Genomic DNA, 20,621 nt, shown 5'->3' with positions numbered 1-20,621 from the left:
TGCCAGGCTGTCATTTTTGCGAGTGTCTCGCGGGTAAGGCCTTCCCGCGAGATAGTCGCGAAACATTCTGCTTGGAGGATTTTAAAAAGTGACTTTCTTACCCTTCACCCATACTATATATACCCTCATTACCCACAAATGTATGTGAGGTTATTCAAAGAGAAAAACCCTAGATAGGTTTTCTACAACACACACACACCTATCTTTTAGAGAGAGAGCTACTCATCCTTAGTGAGAAATCATTGTAACCTCTTCTCCATCCCTCTCCCATTATCATACCTTGAAAGGAGATTTGTACCCAAACACAACCCACACCTATTCAAAGTGTAGAGAGTGTTTTGGAGCTTGAGAACCTTTGAAGATTTGCCAAAAGAAGCCGGTAAGGCTTAGTGGATGCAATCGGGTGTATTGCGAAATCCGGAGAGCTAGACAAGACACGGTTCCGAGAAACCTTGTTAGAGTACAAGCTTGGAGGACTTAGGCACATCGGGTAGATTAGGCTTGAAGGTCTCTTGCTAACCCATATATCCCAACTAATTTTCTAGTGGATCGATTTCCGCTTGGAGGGCGGTGGAAAGGTTTTTCGCCGAGTTCTTCGGTTTTCTCTTCGATAACACGTCTCAGTGTTATCTGTGTTTGCATTTCTCTTCCCTACTCTTTTTCATTTTATTTTTACTGCTGTGTTACTTTAAATATGGATTAGAGTAGTTCTCTTGCTTATACACTTGTGTTTACACTATTCTGCACTTAGTATTAAGTTAGTGTAAAATCAACCAAGCCGTAACTTTGATTTGGGGGTCTAAATAGCTCTTGTATTTTCGACACATTTTCGAGCTTTCAATTGATATCAGAGCGGGTACACTTATTATGGTTTAAATACCTAAGTGTGATCCTTGACCCCTTTCTATTTATTTGCCATGGATTGTGCTTTGCAAGTCTCTTTGTATGATTTGGTTGGTGATGAATGTAACATGCCATGTATTTGTGAAAATGCCTCTATGAGTGATAACCCTCATAATTGTGATGACATGTTACTTGAATCTATGGGTATTGTTGACAAACTCTTGAAGAAAGAAGCTAAGAACTTTCAAAAGAATTTGAGCAAGTTCATTTGTGAAAATGATGATTTAATTGCTAAGCCCAATAAGTCCAATAAATTGGTTGAAAAATATAAGAAGTTTGCTGAAAATTCTCTTGAAAAGATGAAAGAGTTTGAATGTTTAAATATGGACTTGGATGCTAAACATGTTTTGTCTAACAAACTTGTTGATAAGCTAAAATGTGAAAATGAATCTCTTAAGATACATGTCAAGTGTTTGATTGTTGAACCTATTGCTAAAAAGGAAGAAAATATATATTGCAATCATGTTGTATCACCCGATTTTGTGCCTATTATGTTTTCTGCCTCAAAAGACAAATTGGTGTACATTCCTCCACATAAAAGAAATCAAAAAGTGAAGAGAAAGGCTGTTAAGTCAAAGCCTATGTTTAGGTCCCATCCTAGGGAATTGAGTGGATCTAAGTTTGTTCCTACTTGCCACCATTGTGGTGTGATTGGTCATATAAGACCTCAATGTCATAAGTTAAAGAGACAACAAAACCAAGTTGCTAGATCCATTCCCAAAAAGTCTAATGGACCTAAACACATTGTTTGTCACCATTGTAGTGCATTTGGTCATCTTAGACCTCATTACTCTAAGTTTCAAGCTTTTAAAAGAATCAAAATAAAAGAGAAACTTGAGTTTCTTGGAAGTTGTGCTAAAAAGAGTAAATCGGATTTGAGTGAAAATAGCATGTTGTTAAAGAAGTGTTTAATGCTCTTAACTCCTTGACTATATGCATCTCCGGTTCTCATTCTTCCAACCTCGTCTCACTTCTCATGAGACACTTATTCCAAACAATCATTCCATTTGAATGAGGAAAGGTTTCTATGGTTGAGCTTTTTCTCTTTTGGTCCTTGATTTAATTCTTTCAATCATTGTAGTACCCTTCATGCATTAGATGTTTTATTGTCATGCATTTGTGTATCATGTATCTCTTTATATGCATTGTTTTGTTTTTGTTTTTTATCTTACTTTTATGTCTTTGTTTTGTGTGTGTAAAAATCTAAAACCACATAAAAAGTGAAAAATTCAAAAAGTTTGATCGTATATATTTGAACACATATCACATATGAGTTTGGCCTAGTATCTTCGTACTAATGGCATAGTGCATTTACGAGCTTAGCTTGTTTTTATATGCACGTTTATCTGTGTGGAAGAATTTTGTAAACTATGTGTGATTATTGTAAATAGATCTTCAAGCTTGTCATAAATGATTGGTGAATAGTCTTGATGGTCTTGATACTTGCATAGACTTATGTTTATATCTCTTCCCACTTTATTTTTTTTTTAAGAAAGAGCTCACCAAATGTAAATCTCCAAATGAAAAGAGATTTTGAGCTACAAAAGCCTATCGCACATAATAGTATTTGACTAGGAAAAAGGAAAAGCGACTTTTGTTTTAAAATGTATGGTGCTCAAAAAAGCCAAAAGCTCATTCTCAATATTGAAATATCAAAAATTTCAAACACCGATCTCAAAAATGAGATGTATTGTTCAAAAATGATCAAATTTTGTGATTTATATAAAAGCCAAATGAAAAGTTTCTAAGATTTGTAATCATTTTGTGGGAGGTCATATATGTTCATTTATTTAATTGAGATAGACCACTAGACTTAGTATCAGTTGTGTATGACTTGATTGAATTGATCATTGAAGTTTCACTCTATTCTAAGGACTATTCCATACTTGATTCACACACACAATATACAAGTTTAATGTTCAATGAATGCCTATTTCATTTGTGTATTTGTACATGTTCAAATGTGATGTGTGTGTGCTCCACCATATGTGGATCAAACCAAAAAGATTTTTATTCTTTTTGTTTGCTTCTGGAAGTGATTTGTATCACCCATGTTTTTCAAAGTTTTTTAAGTTGTTTTTGTGTGAAAACCATGTTTTCTGGGTATTTTCGTGACCCATTTCACATGTATGCTCAACTGGGAGTTAAATGGTCCAATTCTCAAGTTTTTCAGCTTTGGACAGAGAGTTTTACGACTGTTTCGCGGCTGTTTCGCGAGTAAGGCTTACCTGCGAGATACCAATGAGATACCTGAAAAAATTTTGCGGGATTATAACTAGCGAGATAACAACGAAAATTCCCAGATCAACTTTTTAAAAGGCATTTCGTGAGTCTTTTGTTTTAAACTTCTCCCATCTTCTCCCAAACCCCTGTTTTAATGCTTCAACATCAAAACCCCACTAAATTCAAGTGTTTTTCATTCCATTAACATCTTTAAGGTAATCTTTAACTCTTTTCATGAATTTTGATCCTTAGATTATGTTTTTGGGGGTTTTATGTTCATAATTGAGATTTTCTTAAATGGGGGTTGGAAAACTTAATTTTTGTCAATTTTTTTGTTTGGGCTTTGTTTTTAAATGATGATTTGCTTTGGTTGTTGGCCCTTTATGACAAAAATAACATGTATTTAGGCAAGATTTTCATATATTCTTGCATTGTTTATCATACGTGTGTAGTGTGTACACTCTAAGTGTTTGATAAAATGCCCAAATGGCATTTTCTCATTGTTTTGGACTTCGATGAGTACCAAACTTTGGGGATCACCATAATTATTCATGTTTATCATATTTTAATCATTGGTTGTGTGTTTTATACACCTTTCCCTATGAGTGCTTATTCATACATTGGTCATGCATCTCATATGCACACTAGATGCACACTAGGTGCACCTTAATGCACACTAGGTGCACCTTGCTGCACACACGCTTGACATGTTTTTGCATTCACTCATGCTAGTTAAGTCTTTTTAGACCTTTTAGCACATATAACATGTATTTGTGTCTTTGTCATGCCTAGGTTTATATCATGTTTCATCATCCTTAGCATGTCATGTTCTTTATGCTTTGTAGCATTTTTTAGATGTTTTATTTTGCATTTGAGCTTCATTTTCTCATTCATCTTGCATCCCTCATACATCATCTTGTTCATATATTTTTTTCTTTCCCCCATTCCTCTTGATTCATTTTTCTATTCATGACAAAAAGGAGGAGAGTATCGTCATTTTTATATGACTCATATGCACACTCTTAAGGGAAGAAATTCTACCTTGTGCATATTCATAGGGGGAGAAAGTCATAGGGGAGATGCATATACTAAGTGGGAAAAGACATTTTTTTTTTAGAAAACCTTGATTTACTTTATGCTTGTTTTCTCGTTGCTTTATGGTGCTTTGATATGCTTTATTGCTCTCATTGCATCGCGCTTATGTCTTGGACATGCATTTATGCTTATGCTATTGTGCTTTATTGGTTACGTGTTCGGATGATCATTTGCTTTGCTATATGATCATTGTAGTCATTTCCATATGACTGTTTTGTGCTTGATCATGTTGCTCATATGTTTTACAACAAGTTTACTTGATCGCATTTTACTTGTTACATTATACTTGTCTTTTTATCACTTAATTTACCTTGAGGGTCTAATGTGTTTTGTGCAAGTGTTTTAGATTACAGGTATCTTGTTCCAAGTGCATCACAGCTTCTAAATTTAGGTGTAAGTAAGTTTTGCAATTGTTCCCAAACTCACGTTTAAGTCTAGAGTTTGTTATAGGGTGTTTTGTCACGGAATAGCCAAACGAGGAGATTATAAAGTTGTGATTTACAACTATGTTTTATGTTGGCTTTATTCAATGACAAAAAGTGTTGTAATTGTTTTAATTTTGTTTCTTGTATTTTATGGGATTTTATTGTATTGGGTTTAGTATCAAGTTAGTGAAGACTCAAGCTTAAATGAAAAATCAGTGAATCTCGCGAGTGTCTCACTGGAAGCTAACCCGCGAAAGAGCTATGTGAGAAGCATGTGATTGGAAGTTAAAGAGTCGTGACAGGCTGTCGTTTTTCGTGAGTGTCTCGCAGGTAAGGCCTTCTCGCGAAATAGTCGCGAAACATTCTACCTGGAGGATTTTAAAGAGTGATTTTCTTACTCTTCACCCATAATATATTTACCCTTATTACCCACAAATGTATGTGAGGTTATTTAGAGAGAAAAAACCTAGATAGGTTTTCTACAACACACACACCTATCTTTTAGAGAGAGAGCTACTCATCCTTAATGAGAAATCATTGTAACATCTTCTTCATTCCTCTCCCATTGTCATACCTTGAAAGGAGATTTGTACCCAAACACAACCAACATCTATTCAGAGTGTAGAGAGTGTTTTAGAGTTTAGGAAGTTTTGGAGATTTGCCAAAAGAAGCCAGTAAGGCTTGGTGGATGCAATCGGGCGTATTGCGGGATCCAGAGAGTTAGACAAGACACGGTTTCGAGAAGTCTTGTTGAAGTAGGAGCTTGAAGAGTTTAGGCACATCAGGTAGATTAGGCTTGGAGGGTCTCTTGCTAACCCATGTATCCCAACTAATTGTCTAGTGGATCGATTTCCATTTGGAGGGCGGCGGAGAGGTTTTTCGCCGAGTTCTTCAGTTTCCTCTTCGATAACATGTCTCGGTGTTATCTGTGTTTGCATTTCTCTTCCCTATTCTTGTTCATTTCATTTTTACTGTTGTGTTACTTTAAATATGGATTAGAGTATTTCTCTTGCTTATACATGTGTGTTTACACTATTTCGCACTTAGTATTAAGTTAGTGTAAAATCAACCAAGCCGTAACTTTAATTTCGGGGTCTAAACAGCTTTTGTGTTTTCGACACATTTTCGAGCTTTCAATACTATTTATGGAGTTCTTATTTGAATTTACTTTTAAGACTGCAGGTTTTCTTTGTCAAACAATAGAACCTTTAGTTTTTCTTAGATAAGGGTACTGTTTGAAAGACCTTTATTATACCGTTTGAAGAGTTTGAGACTTTTTTTTTGTGGTAAAAGATTTTGAGACTTTTATTATATTGATTGTAGAGTTTTCTATGAATTGAGAACCTGTTTGGTACATGTTCAGTTTTAAAACAATATTACCCGTATTTTTACATATTTTTTCACCCACACGTATTTCTAAAAAAAATGAAAATTGTTGTTTAAACACATGTACCAAACAAGTCCTGAATCTTTAAGACTTTCTGAGTTTTCCTAGAAATCAAAAACCCATAGCTTTTCTTAGTTTAGGATACTGTTTGAAAGATTTGTAGTATGAATGTTTTGTAAATTTAGAGTAGAAGAGGAAGAGTAGGGTTAGGTCTTAACCATGGCGTTATCGCTAATTGTGGTGGTCTAATAACTTTGGCCACTTCAACTATCGATTTCCTTTCTTTCTTTTCTTTTTAAGGGTAACCTAATTTTATTATAAGAAGAAAAACTCTTCATTAAGGGTGTTATAATTTTTTTTTTTTTTTTTTTGAGAAGAAAGGGTGTTATGAATATGATTGTTCTTGTTGTTCTTTTTCTTTTTTTATGGGAGGAAGACCAAGAATAACATGTGTTGTTATTTGTTTTGTCGTGGTAAGCAATGATAATGGAAATAGGTGGTAAAGAGAGGGAGACTTTCTTTTAGAGAGAAAAGGTTCTCTTCACAGAGAAAGAGAGTTGTTTGATGATTTGTGAAATGAAAAGGGCTTCCTTTTTTCTTTTCTTTTTTTCTTGAGAGAGAGATGAATGGAAATATATCTTGTATAGATTTTCTTTAATTGACTTTTAACACTTTTTAGGGATTTTTTTTATGTCAAACAAGAACTGTTAGCTTTTCTTTAGTTTAGGATATTGTTGGAAATACCTCTATTACATGTTTTGTAATTTTATGATACTGTTAATTGCCTTACATTTAAGTAGCTGGAAAAAAAAAGGCCATTTACTAATAATAGTTGAAGAAGAAATAGAATCTATAGCAAAATTAGTTCTCCATTCTAATGATATTTTGTATATATAATTAAATGACTGTCTAAACCCTGATGTTTATTTAAATTTTGTATAAGGACTATCTAATTAAGTTAATGAGGAAGGTACTAAGGCAGCATCTTTTACTATTTTTGATCTTCCTGCAACTTGTTCACGATATGAACCTCCTCCACTTCCCAGTTTTTTGGCAGATCATCCGTTCATATTCGTGATCAGAGAAGAGATATCTAGGGTCATGTTCTTCGTTGGAGTTGTGCTTAACCCACTTTATGGTTAATTGATATTTGTTTATGTTAAAGGAGGTTTCATGTGTCTTTCAAGGTTAAATTTGTTTGGAGGCTTTTTTTGCAAATTTTAGTGCTTTGGACTCTCTCTCTCTCTCTCTCTCTCTCTCTCTCTCTCTCTCATTTTGGGTGGATGGAGGATAAAATTGTATTTCCAAACCCACTAAATTCATTTAGCTTACTTTTTAAATAAATTTTATACCATTACGGAGATTAGGCTCTTTTCCCACTTATTTTCCCTTAGATGTAGGTATGAGAACCAATTCTTACTTTCTTTCTTCTTCTTTTTAATGAAAGAGAACCAATTCTTACATTTCTATGTTATGAGCCTAGTATATCAAATTAATGATAATGATATAAAGTTCTCATGATTACTAGTAATTGAAAGCTTTATCATATATATGCATCTCCAGTAGCTCTACTACTAATCAAAAGTATTTACAAGGAATGGCCAGTTTTGACTTTGCTAATAAATAAAAGTGTAGCTTCTTCTAAATTCACTTGATGCGGTCGTAACATTGTTTCTACCTAGCTCGAATCATTTGCCAACCCTAATTAATGTGGTTCTATGCTTTGATTTTAATTTTATTTTTTTTTCAATTTTTCTTTTGGTAAGCCAGTCAAATTATTCTAAATAGTCCAATCAGAACTCCATGACATTTTACCGGCTGGAACCTATCAAAACATGCAACATCAAAGTGTCTAATCAGAAAGTATGCAACCAAATCTTTTCTGATAAAAAATAACTGTTTGTGATCATGGAGCTAGCTCTTGCCTCTTATTTGATTTTACAAATTAAGTTTTAATACAACAAGAACACATGTCCCTTTCTCAAAATGATGACGAGTTTTATTAACGCTAAAAATTCCTAAACAATTTTCCTTGTCAATAATTAATAAAGGAGACTGGTGCATCAATGGTTTAGAAGTGGTACATGTTTATTCGTATATGGTGCATTATGCTATTAAATTGAAGTACTGCATTCTAATATTCTCTCATAACACGCTTCAAAATAGTATTACACAAAAATATTCTCAAACAAAGCATTACATAATCTCCTAACAATTTCATATCAATAAATGTCTAATTTTGTAAGAATCTTGTCACTCAACAGATTGGTATCTTCTGATATTTTCAATGGAGACATTCAAAATTAATTTAAATCTCCTCTCTGTCGTAATTATTAAATTATCAAAAAAAAAAAAAAAAAACTCAATTTACTAATCCCATAATATCAATCATATAGCTACAATATACATATTTATGTACTTGCACATAAAAACGAAAATCCTTGGACATAATTGGATGCACAATCCGTACTCCACTTTTTGATGCATGCACTCCATTAGTGTAATCTTTTGTAAAGTTACATTCCACATGTATGCAGTGCATGCGTCAAAAACAAAGCCAAATGATCAACCCAAAAGAAAAATTATAGCAAAAAAAAAGATAGTATAAAGAATCCCTTGTTAGTCAAACAAATTCATAAGTGCATTGCGCTTGCCACATCGTTCAGGCAACATCTCCTTTTGGTTGAACCTTTCAGGAATTTCTTGATTAGAAAGTGTGATCGGCAAATCGCCTAAAGTCACACCTTGCTTTTGCATATACTCCCATTTGTCTTGAAAGAGGTAAAAGAAAGCAATGAAAGAGACCTCAGCTGTGAAAAGTATAGTCCAAAGGGTTGTGCTCCTTGATGTTTTCCTATTGTATGCATTTAAGCCTGTGTAAACGTTGATGATCCCCACCAGAGAAATTATTGTCCCTAGTATCCAATGCAACATATACCACACACCCCTTTCCTTCTTTCCCCTGCAAAAGGAGGGAAATTTAGATATGCATAAATAAACAAGAACTTGCAATAATTTAGACTTTGTAGTTACAATTTGGCATCATATTTGAGAATCAACTATAACTTGGTGAGAGACCGGTTTCTACTGTGATTGAAAAAAGGGTTAATGGGAAAAATCAAAAAATGACCCCAAACCAGTATGAGGGTACTTTCCCTTTGCACTCCAACCTATGAAAACTTGTAAGTAACAACTATAAAAATTTACAAATTGCACCATGTAACTTGATTGACTATTAAAATTAATGATTATGTACAAGTCACATGACCATTAAATATTAAATTCCCTGTTTTTCCTTTGCAATCAGTTAAAGACAAAATTTTTGTGGTCATATAATTTACACGTGATAATCTTACTAGTCCATCAGGTTATAAGGAGTACTTTGCAAAATTTGTTGCAACTGGGATGGTGATTACAAGTGTTCATAGCTTAGAGTGCAAAGTGCAAGTACCTCCAAAGTTATGGTAATTTTCTACAATTAATCCAAAATTTTATATTAAAAAAAAAAAAATGGAATACCTTTTAGGCCTGAAAAATCCAATAAAGACTTGCACCCATATGACAACATAAAGTGCTAGACCTAGTCTTTGGTGGCTGTTATCAAATGAATTCTCGAATTTTTTTATTGACATGACAGCTCCGGCTGTGGCAAGAAGCACTGAGAGTATCTGTTAGATGAAGAGATAGAATTTAGCACATAGGAGGCAAAGGTTAAAAACCAAAACAGAATAATGATCACTAGTGGAAGAACTTGAAAATTTTCTCCTTTTAATTCATTTGAATCTTCAAAAACTAGTGCCTTAATAATTCCTAGACCCATGGAAAAACTCGTAAATGATTATGAAATAGTGGAAAATTAACACAGAGGTATCCTTTTAGTGACAGTAGTAGTTTGTTTAGTTCTTATAGAAATGGTGATTTTTTGCAAACTCAATAATAGAGAAAGGATATAAATTGGTTTAGTATACAGGACCTTGTTAAGGTTTAGCATACCCAAACTCATGAATATGAATAAAACATGATTACATCAATGACAAGAATTACATAATCAAATATAGTTAAATTAGTTCGACTTAACTGTTTCAAAACCGTGTGCCACAAAAAAGATTTGCTTTTAAAAGAATTGTGGACAACATCATTAAAGTTAAAGTGACTTGTGCTAATGATGTAAACTAAGATCAAAGCTTCAATGATTACATAGTGTAGCTCTGAATTGGTATCTGTAGTCATGTACGTTAAAAAAATAGAAAAGATATACATTGATGTAATGGGTCACAAACACTACTTTTATTGATTAAAAAGAAAAATCGATCATGAACATTCATGGAATAATATGCAGAACAAGAATGAAGAGCTTACCTGCAAAATAACATGGACATAGAAAAAAGCTTTGAACCGTGCAGAACCAGGTTCCTCTCTGCTAGACATTCTGATAATAAGTATCCCTACAGGAAATAAGAACCCCAGTGAAGCCCATAGGAGAATCCCATGAATTGTGATATCAGATGTCGTCTGAGGACTTAGCTGCAAAAGGTGACTAAATAACAGTTAATTAAGCTTAAGCACAACATTTCCCAGATACTAGAAAGCTGATAATAGACTACTACATAAATAAAATGAGAGACTTGGCTTGCCATGGATAATATAATCTTTCTTTAACACTTTTGTAGAAGATGAAGAGGAAGCGAAGAAAGGAAACTTGAAGAAAAACTAGTGTACCTTGTGAAAGTTATCTGTAATATTGCTCTTGTGACTGCTGAAATGATTCATGTCTTCGTGGAATGAACAGCCAACTAATGGTAGAAGAATAAGATAGTATGCAGAGACATAGAAAGGTACACAATTGTGAAAATTTTGCATTCTTCAATATTCAAGCAAAACCAGAATATGAGAACAAATCAATATCCTAATGCTCTCTATATGTCTGCCCTTCTCTATCTCTCTCTCTCTTTCCCTCGAAAGTTCTTCTGCTCTTTCTTTTTGAAAGGTAGATGCTTTGTGAATATTAGTTTATTTCGGGGGCAATGAGAGGTTTTAAATAGATTTATACAAAAGATGGCTACGTTACTGATATAGTAACTGCAAGTTCTTACTGCACAAAGAAAAAATGTTGTATGATTAGTGAATATACAGAATAGCTAAGGCCATGTTGTGTTAGTTATGACTTATGACATTTATAAGCGTAGGTAATTCGTGGTGGTTGGTATGAATGAGAAGGACAGTGAAAGTAACTCCCTAAGGAAAAAAGATAAAGAGGGTATGAATACTTTCAACGATGTGGGGTTAACATGGACAAGCTTTTTGGTTACATAAAAGGGAATGTGGGATTGCAAATAGAAAAGGGTCAAAATTCTAATGGATGAGGAGTTTGATAACAACGTTTGTGGAATCGTAGTGGACATGGTTGTAGAACATGCCTTATTTTCTTCATTCCTACAATAATTTTAAGCATTGCGCTTCATGTGAAAAAATAATTAGAAATAGCTTGAAGTCTAGGTATGTTTTATTATGGCACAAGTTATACACAACATGTTGGTCGGTCAACAACTGAGGTACATCATCAGATGAGCACTAGTGAGCTTAGTTGATGAGGTTGAGGTATATGTCTTTCGATGATCATAGAAACTATGTTACCACCTATCCCTATCTTCTTAGGCTAGTGTTTGTTATACGTCATTTGTTGCACGTATTTATACACAGTTTTAAAAATTATGTTTTCAAAATACGATTTTACAATTTATCACGTATTTATACACAATTTTAAAAATCATGTTTTTAAAATACAATTTTACAAATTATCTCACAAAACGATTTTAGCTAATGTAGCACACTTACTGTAATTAACTGTTTTTATCTTCTTATATGTCAAGGGCTCAAGACCTAATACGAGCCTCATAATGCCCAAAGTGGACAAAAGTTCCACAGGGGTAAAACCGTAATATTGAGGATAGTGCGGTTTTTGGCTCATCGGTTCTCTCTGTTATCAAGTTTTGCTCTTCTGCTTTAATTCTCGTTAAGTATCTAACACATCACATGGCAATATCGAACTAATATTAAATGGTGAAAAAGCAAAACAAGTTTCAAAAAGACTAACCACCGACCCACCCTGGCCTAACATAATGAGATCTATGACCTAAAACTTTTGTTTTGGCTATGATATGAACAAATTCCAATGGATGCATACTTCATAGACCACCCCCATAACTAATAAAGACACATTTTTCATAATAAAGACACATTCTTCCTCAATCTAGTAGAGAGATGCACCATTAGTCTAGTGTCTAATAGTAAGAACTCATTTTTGGAATTTTTCACTCTCATTCTTTGCAAAAACTTGGAGTCTTTCTATAACTATTACCTTGATATGAAGGAGAACATTATTTTATAACTTTTATGATTTATCTTTCTTAATAGTGCTAGTAAGATAATGGTAAGAGTGATTGATGCATGTTATATTGATTGATAAAATATGTTTAAACAGTACGTGTGTGTATATATATATATATATCTTCTCAAGATAGCAAGATATTTGCATATTAACTTCATCACTCTCAAGGTAACGCGTAATATTTCATGTTATAAGATATATCAAAACACTAAAGAGGCTATATCTTCTAATTTTTCTATTTTGAGGTAAAATAAAATTTTATGAAATTTATTTTATTTGTCAATTTATGTTCATAAGAACAACAAAATGCTAAATTCTCAAATTTTTTGATCCATGTGTTGCTAATTATTCACTTTTAACTTTTCAAGTATATATGTGTTAAAAATACTTAATATTCTTAAAAAAAAAAAAAAAAAAACAGTAGGTCAACTCTCATTAGAAAATGAGTGTGAGTTAAAGAAGTTTAAAATCTATACTGTGTATTCAAGAGTTAGGTTATTTTGGATATACATCACTGTCAGTTTCTTTAAAACCTTCTTCTCTCTCCTCATGTATACTTTAAAAAAAATCAATATATACTTACAATGAGTGACACAAATTTCATAATTATAGGAGTGACATGGCAGTGTATAATAACATTTGTGTCAATAATAAAAAAATTTAAAATATATGTTAAAAAAAAAAATTGTTGTCAATAAGGGGTCCATTTATAAGCTTTGTAAGGGGGGAAAAAATGCACCGAACATTACTCGCAAACTTACGCACAAAGAGAAAGAGGGAGCACTCATTAAGAATGGCCATTTGATGTGAATTATATTACCTAAATCATAGAAGAACCAAATGATGTGCATGAAGAAGACGTACAGATTTATATATATATATATATATAAAGGGGATAAGTATTAATTATTAAAACGGTAGAAGTCTTAATTAATTATTGGGTGATTCGATCATTGAGCACTCACGGGTAATGGGAGAGAGCCCACACCCATTAAGTAGGACATTGGGGATATTATCTTGCTCTATTGTTTTGATCTCCTACCCAAAATATTAACCCACCCATTTGCTTCAAGGTACATTTGATGTGGATGCACCATCTATATGTATTGTCGGTGCAACTATTCCCCTCAATCCAAAAATTAAAAATTACGATGGTCCAACAAGCTCAATGCTTTAGGAATTTGGTGATTGAACAAGGCAAGCCTGCCTGCCTGCCTCGTTTCTGCTGCAATTGATTTCTTCACACTCATGATGTTGATGATGACATTAATCCTTATATCATCTATCAGTGTGAAAAGAAGGAAGGGTTTGCAAATGGGGCTAGACGTTGCCAATCGTCATATACTATATCAGTATCTTACTATTTGTTTTACCATCTTACTTGATGAAATCAATCGTACCCAGGAGCCTCGAGCCAGACTCGATTAATCAAATCAGGTTGTCAATTTTTTATTTGTTTCTTTTTTCTCATTCCTCTCATGCATCATCAATTATTGGCCGGTAATGGTATTGACTATGTGATCATAATTCATATCTCTGTTTAGCGTTTCTTGTTTTTCCACTGTATGGATTGCGCTGGGATCAAACAAGAAAAAGATGGATAAAATTCTCCTCCAAATAAATTTAGATGAAATTTCTTCCAACTTACATGAACGATATTTTTTTTTTTTCAATTTGATAAATTTTTTTTTTTTTTTTTGAAAAGTTCAATTTGATAATTATATCTACATGTAGTTGCATTTTAAATAGTTCAATGATTTTTTTTTTTTTTTTTTTTGAGAATCAGTTTAATGAGTTACTTGAAACACGTTCATATGAATAATTATAATGGACCCAGTTTGGAGAAAAAATGCAATTAAAATGATAAGGAGACCGCCGTCTGTGGGGATCGAACCCACGACCACGTGGTTAAAAGCCACGCGCTCTACCACTGAGCTAAGACGGCTTCACTGATTTTAAATAAACATTGTCTTTATTGTCTACGTAAAAGAACCATGCTCAACTATACACCATAATTCCTCTATCAGCAAATTATAAAGTGACAACACCTAGTAAGAAAGTCAGAAACGGAACAAAAAAAAAAAAAAAAAAGGGTTTTCCATATATATTGTTAATTTGAAGTGAAAATTTTGACTCAAACGATGAAAAATGTAAAGATTTTCAACGCTCAACGTTGAAAACTCCAATTTTGAAAAGGGAGCTACCCTTGTCCCTTGATTTAGACGGTCCAAACAAAGATAGATAAGGTTAAAACATATTCTTCTTTAATAACGCACTAGGAGGACAAATCGAGTGGATCATTTCAGACATTGAAAAGTAACAGTAATCATTGCCATTTGCATTATGTTCAACTAACATTTTTTAAAGTGAACAGAGATAAATCATCAAAGATTCGGTCGGTGGTCCATATCATCTTTGTTTCATTCATTTTCATTCATGTTTAAAAAACTGAATCAATATGTGTCTACTCTAACTACATAGGTAATATATTAAGGACAAAATTTGAGTACAGTAATTTAAATGTTGTTTCTTAGGTTTTCCTTTTAAGATTCAACCATGTAATTATTTAACTAAAAAATATACTTCTATCTCTCATAAAAGAAAAAAAAATACACTTCCATCTCATGAGGAAAAATCCACATAGCAAAATCTTTAAAAGAGAATTTAAGAAATAATACCTAAGTACTTCATTGAAATCTTGCTCATATACATGTCACTAATACGTGACTATGTACTACGTGAGCACATAGTTTACCACAATTCATGCATTGGAACGTCAAATGTCTCGTTGTAGGAGGAACTAGCTACCACTAGCTAGCCTATTGAATTATCATTTGTTTTTTGCATACACCAATTATATTTAGGATGATTTTTTTTTTTTTTTTTATTGTGTGGAAGGTGTATGATCTTGGAGATTAAAGTGCCTTGCTCATTTGCCATTTGTAGATGAAAAGGAAAAAAAAAATTAGAGTTTATATTTGATATGCATTTGGATGCAGCTTTTTACTGATTGTTTATTTGTTGAAAGTTTGCTATACCTAGAAAATATGAGACTTTTAAATAAACAAATAAGTTAAATAATTAAAAGAAAAGGTTGATGGCAAACAAATATATAGAGAATATTTATTCATAAAGAAAAAAAATTTAAAGGTATTTATAAAAGGCTAAAAAAGAAATTGAGAGATATCAATAGTTTTGTTACTCAACTCACACATCTTGATATTTCTAATTCTAATAGGGATGTTAGGGTTCAAATCTCCTCTTTTCTCATTGTAAATATTTAATGTATAAAAAAAATTTGATTCTTAATACCTTCATATGAAAAAAATTATAACAACTTACAAACACCTCATTCTCTAAGCTTTTATAAAAAAATATCTGAGCTATTTAAATGCTATGTTCCTTGCAAAAAATTATTTTTAAAAAAATTTAAATGCTAACATAAATTAATTACCAAATTTTGAATTATGGGTGGGAAGTTTATTCCTTAGAGCTTAAATAGAAATGAATAATTCCTAGCGTTAAGGTGGAAGGCCAAGAATTCAAATTCCAACAAAATATGCAAAAGCGCACTTGAGAGTTGGAGACTTGAGATATTGGGTTTTTTTTTTTTGGGCTAAGTTTGTTTGTGCTTGCGCCGAAGATGCTGAGTTTTGGACTTGGTTGAGTCAAGATGTGGAAGATGGGCTTGAGTTCAAGATGGACCTGTTTTGTAGCAACATTTTCTAAAAAAACACTACAAAATTTGTTTTTAATAATAAAAACAAAAAAATATTTCTTTTTTAGTTCAATTTATTTTTAAATTGTTTTGTTTGGTATGATGTAGCTCAAAAACCTTTTATATATATATATATATAATCAAAGCTAAAAAACTTATTTGGCATAAGTTCTAATTAGTTAAACTGGTAAACTTCTTTGTTATCAAACAAGAGATTTAGGGTTATTAAAAAAAAAAAAAAACCTTATTTGGCAAACAAAATTTATTTTGCTTGCAAATGAGTTTTTTTTTTTTAAATGTTCAATGAATAGATAATATAAATAAATAAAATAGGGAAAGTACATTAATAATAATAATGAGATGAACCCTATAATTTTATTTATGGGACACATTAAATCTCATAATTTTAAATGGGACACTTTAAACCCTAAACTTTCACAAATATATCATAAAAATTCCAATATGGGGTTTAAAGTGTCTTATTTAAAAGTATAGGGTTTAATTTGTCCCAAGCATAAAATTATAGGATTTTACATACTTTTTTCTTTTTTCTTTTCTCTCTCTCTCTCTCTCTCTCTCTCTCTCTCTCTCTCTCTCTCTCTCTCTCTCTCTCTCTTTCTAAAATCATATTTTACACAATTTTGCATGAATTGATGTGGGAGTTTTTTGGGGTTGGTTAAGCAAATTATAAGGCCTATACTATTTTAGATGGACTAATGTGAATGTCTTGCTTTTTGTGTGTCTTCAAATTAGATTTAAGTGTAGTTTTTATTTGGTTGCTCAAAATATTAGTGTATTTTTAAATTTGAGATTGAGTTTTCTTGCAAGCAAATGGAGATGTTTGGTGATTAGGAATGTACATGGGAAAAAAGAAGACAAATAGATGTACGATTTTTTGTCCCCAAAAAAAAACAGTGTATAGTATTTTGGTTTGTGTGAGATTTTATTATTATTATTATTATTATTATTATTATAAATAAGATAGAATTTTAACATATAACGTCCACTTTATAATGATTATTTTTTACTTCTTTATCATTAGGCTTAATGGAAACCCACAAGATGTGCTTATTTCATTTTTTGGAAAAANTCTCTCTCTCTCTCTCTCTCTCTCTCTATTGAGCTTGGTTCCATGTCAAGTTTTTGTTTTTATCTACTACTTAATGTAGTCATTTGGTGGTCACAAATGATGAATGAACTTGCAAATATAGTGATATAGATGAAAATCACTCAATAAAAGGTGATGAAAGCAAAGCATAGTGCAGAGGGAGTGTTCACGAAGGGAGTGAAAAAGAGAGAACAGCTGTAGCTGTGGCAACAGAGATGAAAGAGAGTAGCAGTTCACCGAGGAACTGTAGGTGGTAGAAAAGTCCAATGGGAGTGATGCTAACTTTATTGGAGAGCCTATACCGCGTAAAGGGGCTCACCACTCACCAGCGCTAGCCTAAGCACTACCAGGAGAAAGTATAATGTATATGTGAATTTGTATGCGAAGTTTTGAGTTTTCTCAATTTTTGTTTTTTTGCTTGAAAAATTGGTGTGTTTGGAAAATTTAGAGTTTGAGATTAGTTTTTTTTTTTTTTTTTTTTTTTGTACTTGTAATATTGGGAAATAAAGTCAAATAGATGTAAAGTGTGTAGACACTCGATTTTGCACCCATAATTTAATCAAGGAAGATGGTTAAAATACCATTAATATACCCAAAATTTCTGATTCATCACTGCATTAATTTTTCATACATATCATAAAAATGATCTTGAGATTTAAAGGTCGCAAAGTATGCTGGTTTCCAAATCGACCGTCATTAAAGATATCGCATAATAAGTTTGCACGTCTACATGCATTTTGTTTGGGTGGAACCAACCATGCATGATTAATTTAATTTAATTCTGATTGGTTAGAAAATTAAAATTAATTAAAAATTTTGGGATTGGTTGTTAGTGTCAAAAGTAGGCTTGCTGCATGGGAATAAATAAGATAATTATAACAACAAAATTGTGATAATCAAGACTTTTTGAGTATTTTTCTACAAGATAATCATTACTAAAAAGACCTGAATTATCAGAAAATGAGTTAATTTTTAGAATATGGATTAAAAACGTCTAAGTGCAATCCCGGCTCAAAAAACCTCAAAACAAGAGTCCAAAGTGGACAAAACTCAACTAATTTTTAGATATAAGGACACATCCTAGTTCGTATTGATCATTCACTAATTTTTCGAAGCATTCAACCTCTATAAATAGAGGATGCCTCTCAAAATTAGAAACTTTTTTCAGCTTTTTGCCCCCCCCTCCTCTTTCTGGTTCCTCTCTTCTTTCCAATTTCTCTTACGTTAAAGAGTTCGGAGCTCTTGCCTTAGGAATTTCTTTTCTGTAAGAAAAATATTTTAGCTTCAAAGAGTGAATAAATTTCTTTAAATCCTAAAATATCCTTTCACAAAAAAGCACCATGCAAGAGGTAATTTCTTTTCTTTTCTAGTCTTCAATATTAATTTTAATTTTATTGATGATGCATGAATAGGTTTGGATTTTTATTATTTTAATTCTTGATATAATTGCCATGTTTTGTTCAAATTGTTTTTTAAAATATGTTCTTAGATGTTTATTTGTTATATTTCTCTCTTGAATCTCAAAATCTCTATGATCAAAGACTCTTTAAATTAAAAATAATTAAATTTTTCAAATCTATTTTTTTTAACCACAAAAATGATCTTATTTTCACTAAATACAGTCTGTCTTTTTAACTGATAAAACTATCTGTATTTTCTTAAATAAGGTCTATTTTTTTAACACATAAAACTATTGTATTTCATTAAATACGATCTATTTTTTAAGAAAATTTTCTTTGTCACAAAATAGAATTTTGAAATTTAAGGAAGAAGTCAAAAGTTGAGATGATTTTTGATTGATGCATGTAACATGATTTATCTCATGAGTGAAGTCCCTCTTCTAAAAAGAAAAGTTTTTTCTTATTTTATTCATAAAAAAAAAAATCTGATTTTTTTCTCTACAAATCTAATTTTTCTTATTCACAAAAAGTTGATTTTTCTTAATGAAAATCACCATTTTAACTCTCTCCAAAAAGATTTGATATTTTTTAGCAAAAACTTTGTTCTTTCTTTATATAAAAACAATCTATTTTCTTACAAATCCACTTTTTTTTTCATCAAAACAAGTCTGATTTTCTTACAAATCCATTTTTTTTATTCACAAAAATATTAAATTTTCTTGAAAAAGAGAGACATTCTATAAGGTAAATTATTTAAATTATTTTCTTAAGTGTCTTCATGTCTGTTCACTGTTCAACTATCATTCAAATCATGCAAAAAAGGGTATATTGGTCATTAGAGCTAGAAGACCAAACTCTGTCTAGGCGAAATGGGTGTCTAACACCTTCCATTCTATAACCTAGCCCCAAGTTTAGGGTTTTTGGATAGGTAAATTAGTGTTTTATCTTTTAATTTTGGTAGATTGTAACTAGGACCAAAAGTTTTGTATCTTTTGCATAAATTGTAACTAGAACCAAAGCCTTGAAGGTTTAATTTACCAAAATTGTACTTTTCTTTATTCAATCAATGAATTCAAAATGTTTTATCATGTAATTTGTATTATTTTTTCTTATTTTTTGTATAAAAAATAAGTTGCGACTCACACCATTCACCCAAAAAGAGAGTGCCCTTAAAAACACCAAATCTCTTTTTTGAGGGCACCCCAATTTTGGCGTCTCTCAGGGTTGTTGGTTATGTAAGATGAGTTAAAAATTCGATCACCTTGTGCAAAAATTCATGTCTATCTTACATAAAATTATTTTTTCTTTTTACATAACCACTTTCAAAAACATCTATTAAATTATCTATTTTATAACTACATTTCATAAAATATAATTTCTTTATTAATTTTTATTACTCTCCCATCAAATTTCTCTTTCTATGAGTAAAGAAAATATTAAAGAACTAATTTGCATACGAACAGTAACGTGTATATTTGCACCGTTACTATAGCTAAAATCATATTTTACACAATTTTGCATGAATTGATGTGGGAGTTTTTTGGGGTTGGTTAAGCAAATTATAAGGCCTATACTATTTTAGATGGACTAATGTGAATGTCTTGCTTTTTGTGTGTCTTCAAATTAGATTTAAGTGTAGTTTTTATTTGGTTGCTCAAAATATTAGTGTATTTTTAAATTTGAGATTGAGTTTTCTTGCAAGCAAATGGAGATGTTTGGTGATTAGGAATGTACATGGGAAAAAAGAAGACAAATAGATGTACGATTTTTTGTCCCCAAAAAAAAACAGTGTATAGTATTTTGGTTTGTGTGAGATTTTATTATTATTATTATTATTATTATTATAAATAAGATAGAATTTTAACATATAACGTCCACTTTATAATGATTATTTTTTACTTCTTTATCATTAGGCTTAATGGAAACATACATTTAATAATAATAATAATTTTTTTTTTTTTTTAAAAAAAACTT

At 31.7% G+C, this 20,621-nt stretch overlaps 1 protein-coding gene and 1 non-coding gene across 2 annotated transcripts; both read right to left on the bottom strand.

The window, feature by feature from the left end:
- Positions 1–8,399: 8,399 nt before the first annotated feature.
- On the bottom strand, positions 8,400–11,191 carry LOC112012497 (cytochrome b561 domain-containing protein At4g18260). Its single transcript, XM_024044875.2, has 4 exons — positions 10,753–11,191; positions 10,393–10,557; positions 9,553–9,701; positions 8,400–8,995 (listed from the first exon to the last, which is right to left on the bottom strand). Exons 1-4 carry the CDS (start codon positions 10,891–10,893, stop codon positions 8,653–8,655), a joined length of 798 nt encoding a protein of 265 aa, XP_023900643.1. The 5' UTR covers positions 10,894–11,191; the 3' UTR covers positions 8,400–8,652.
- Positions 11,192–14,294: 3,103 nt separating this feature from the next.
- TRNAK-UUU (transfer RNA lysine (anticodon UUU)) lies at positions 14,295–14,366 on the bottom strand. The gene has a single exon. It is a non-coding gene; the product is annotated as a tRNA-Lys (tRNA).
- Positions 14,367–20,621: the final 6,255 nt, after the last annotated feature.

This window comes from Quercus suber, unplaced genomic scaffold (genome assembly GCF_002906115.3).
Source record: "Quercus suber isolate HL8 unplaced genomic scaffold, Cork oak 2.0 scaffold_110, whole genome shotgun sequence".
In the NCBI taxonomy this organism is placed as follows: Eukaryota; Viridiplantae; Streptophyta; class Magnoliopsida; order Fagales; family Fagaceae; genus Quercus; species Quercus suber.
This window is presented reverse-complemented; position numbering and strand designations above follow the sequence as displayed.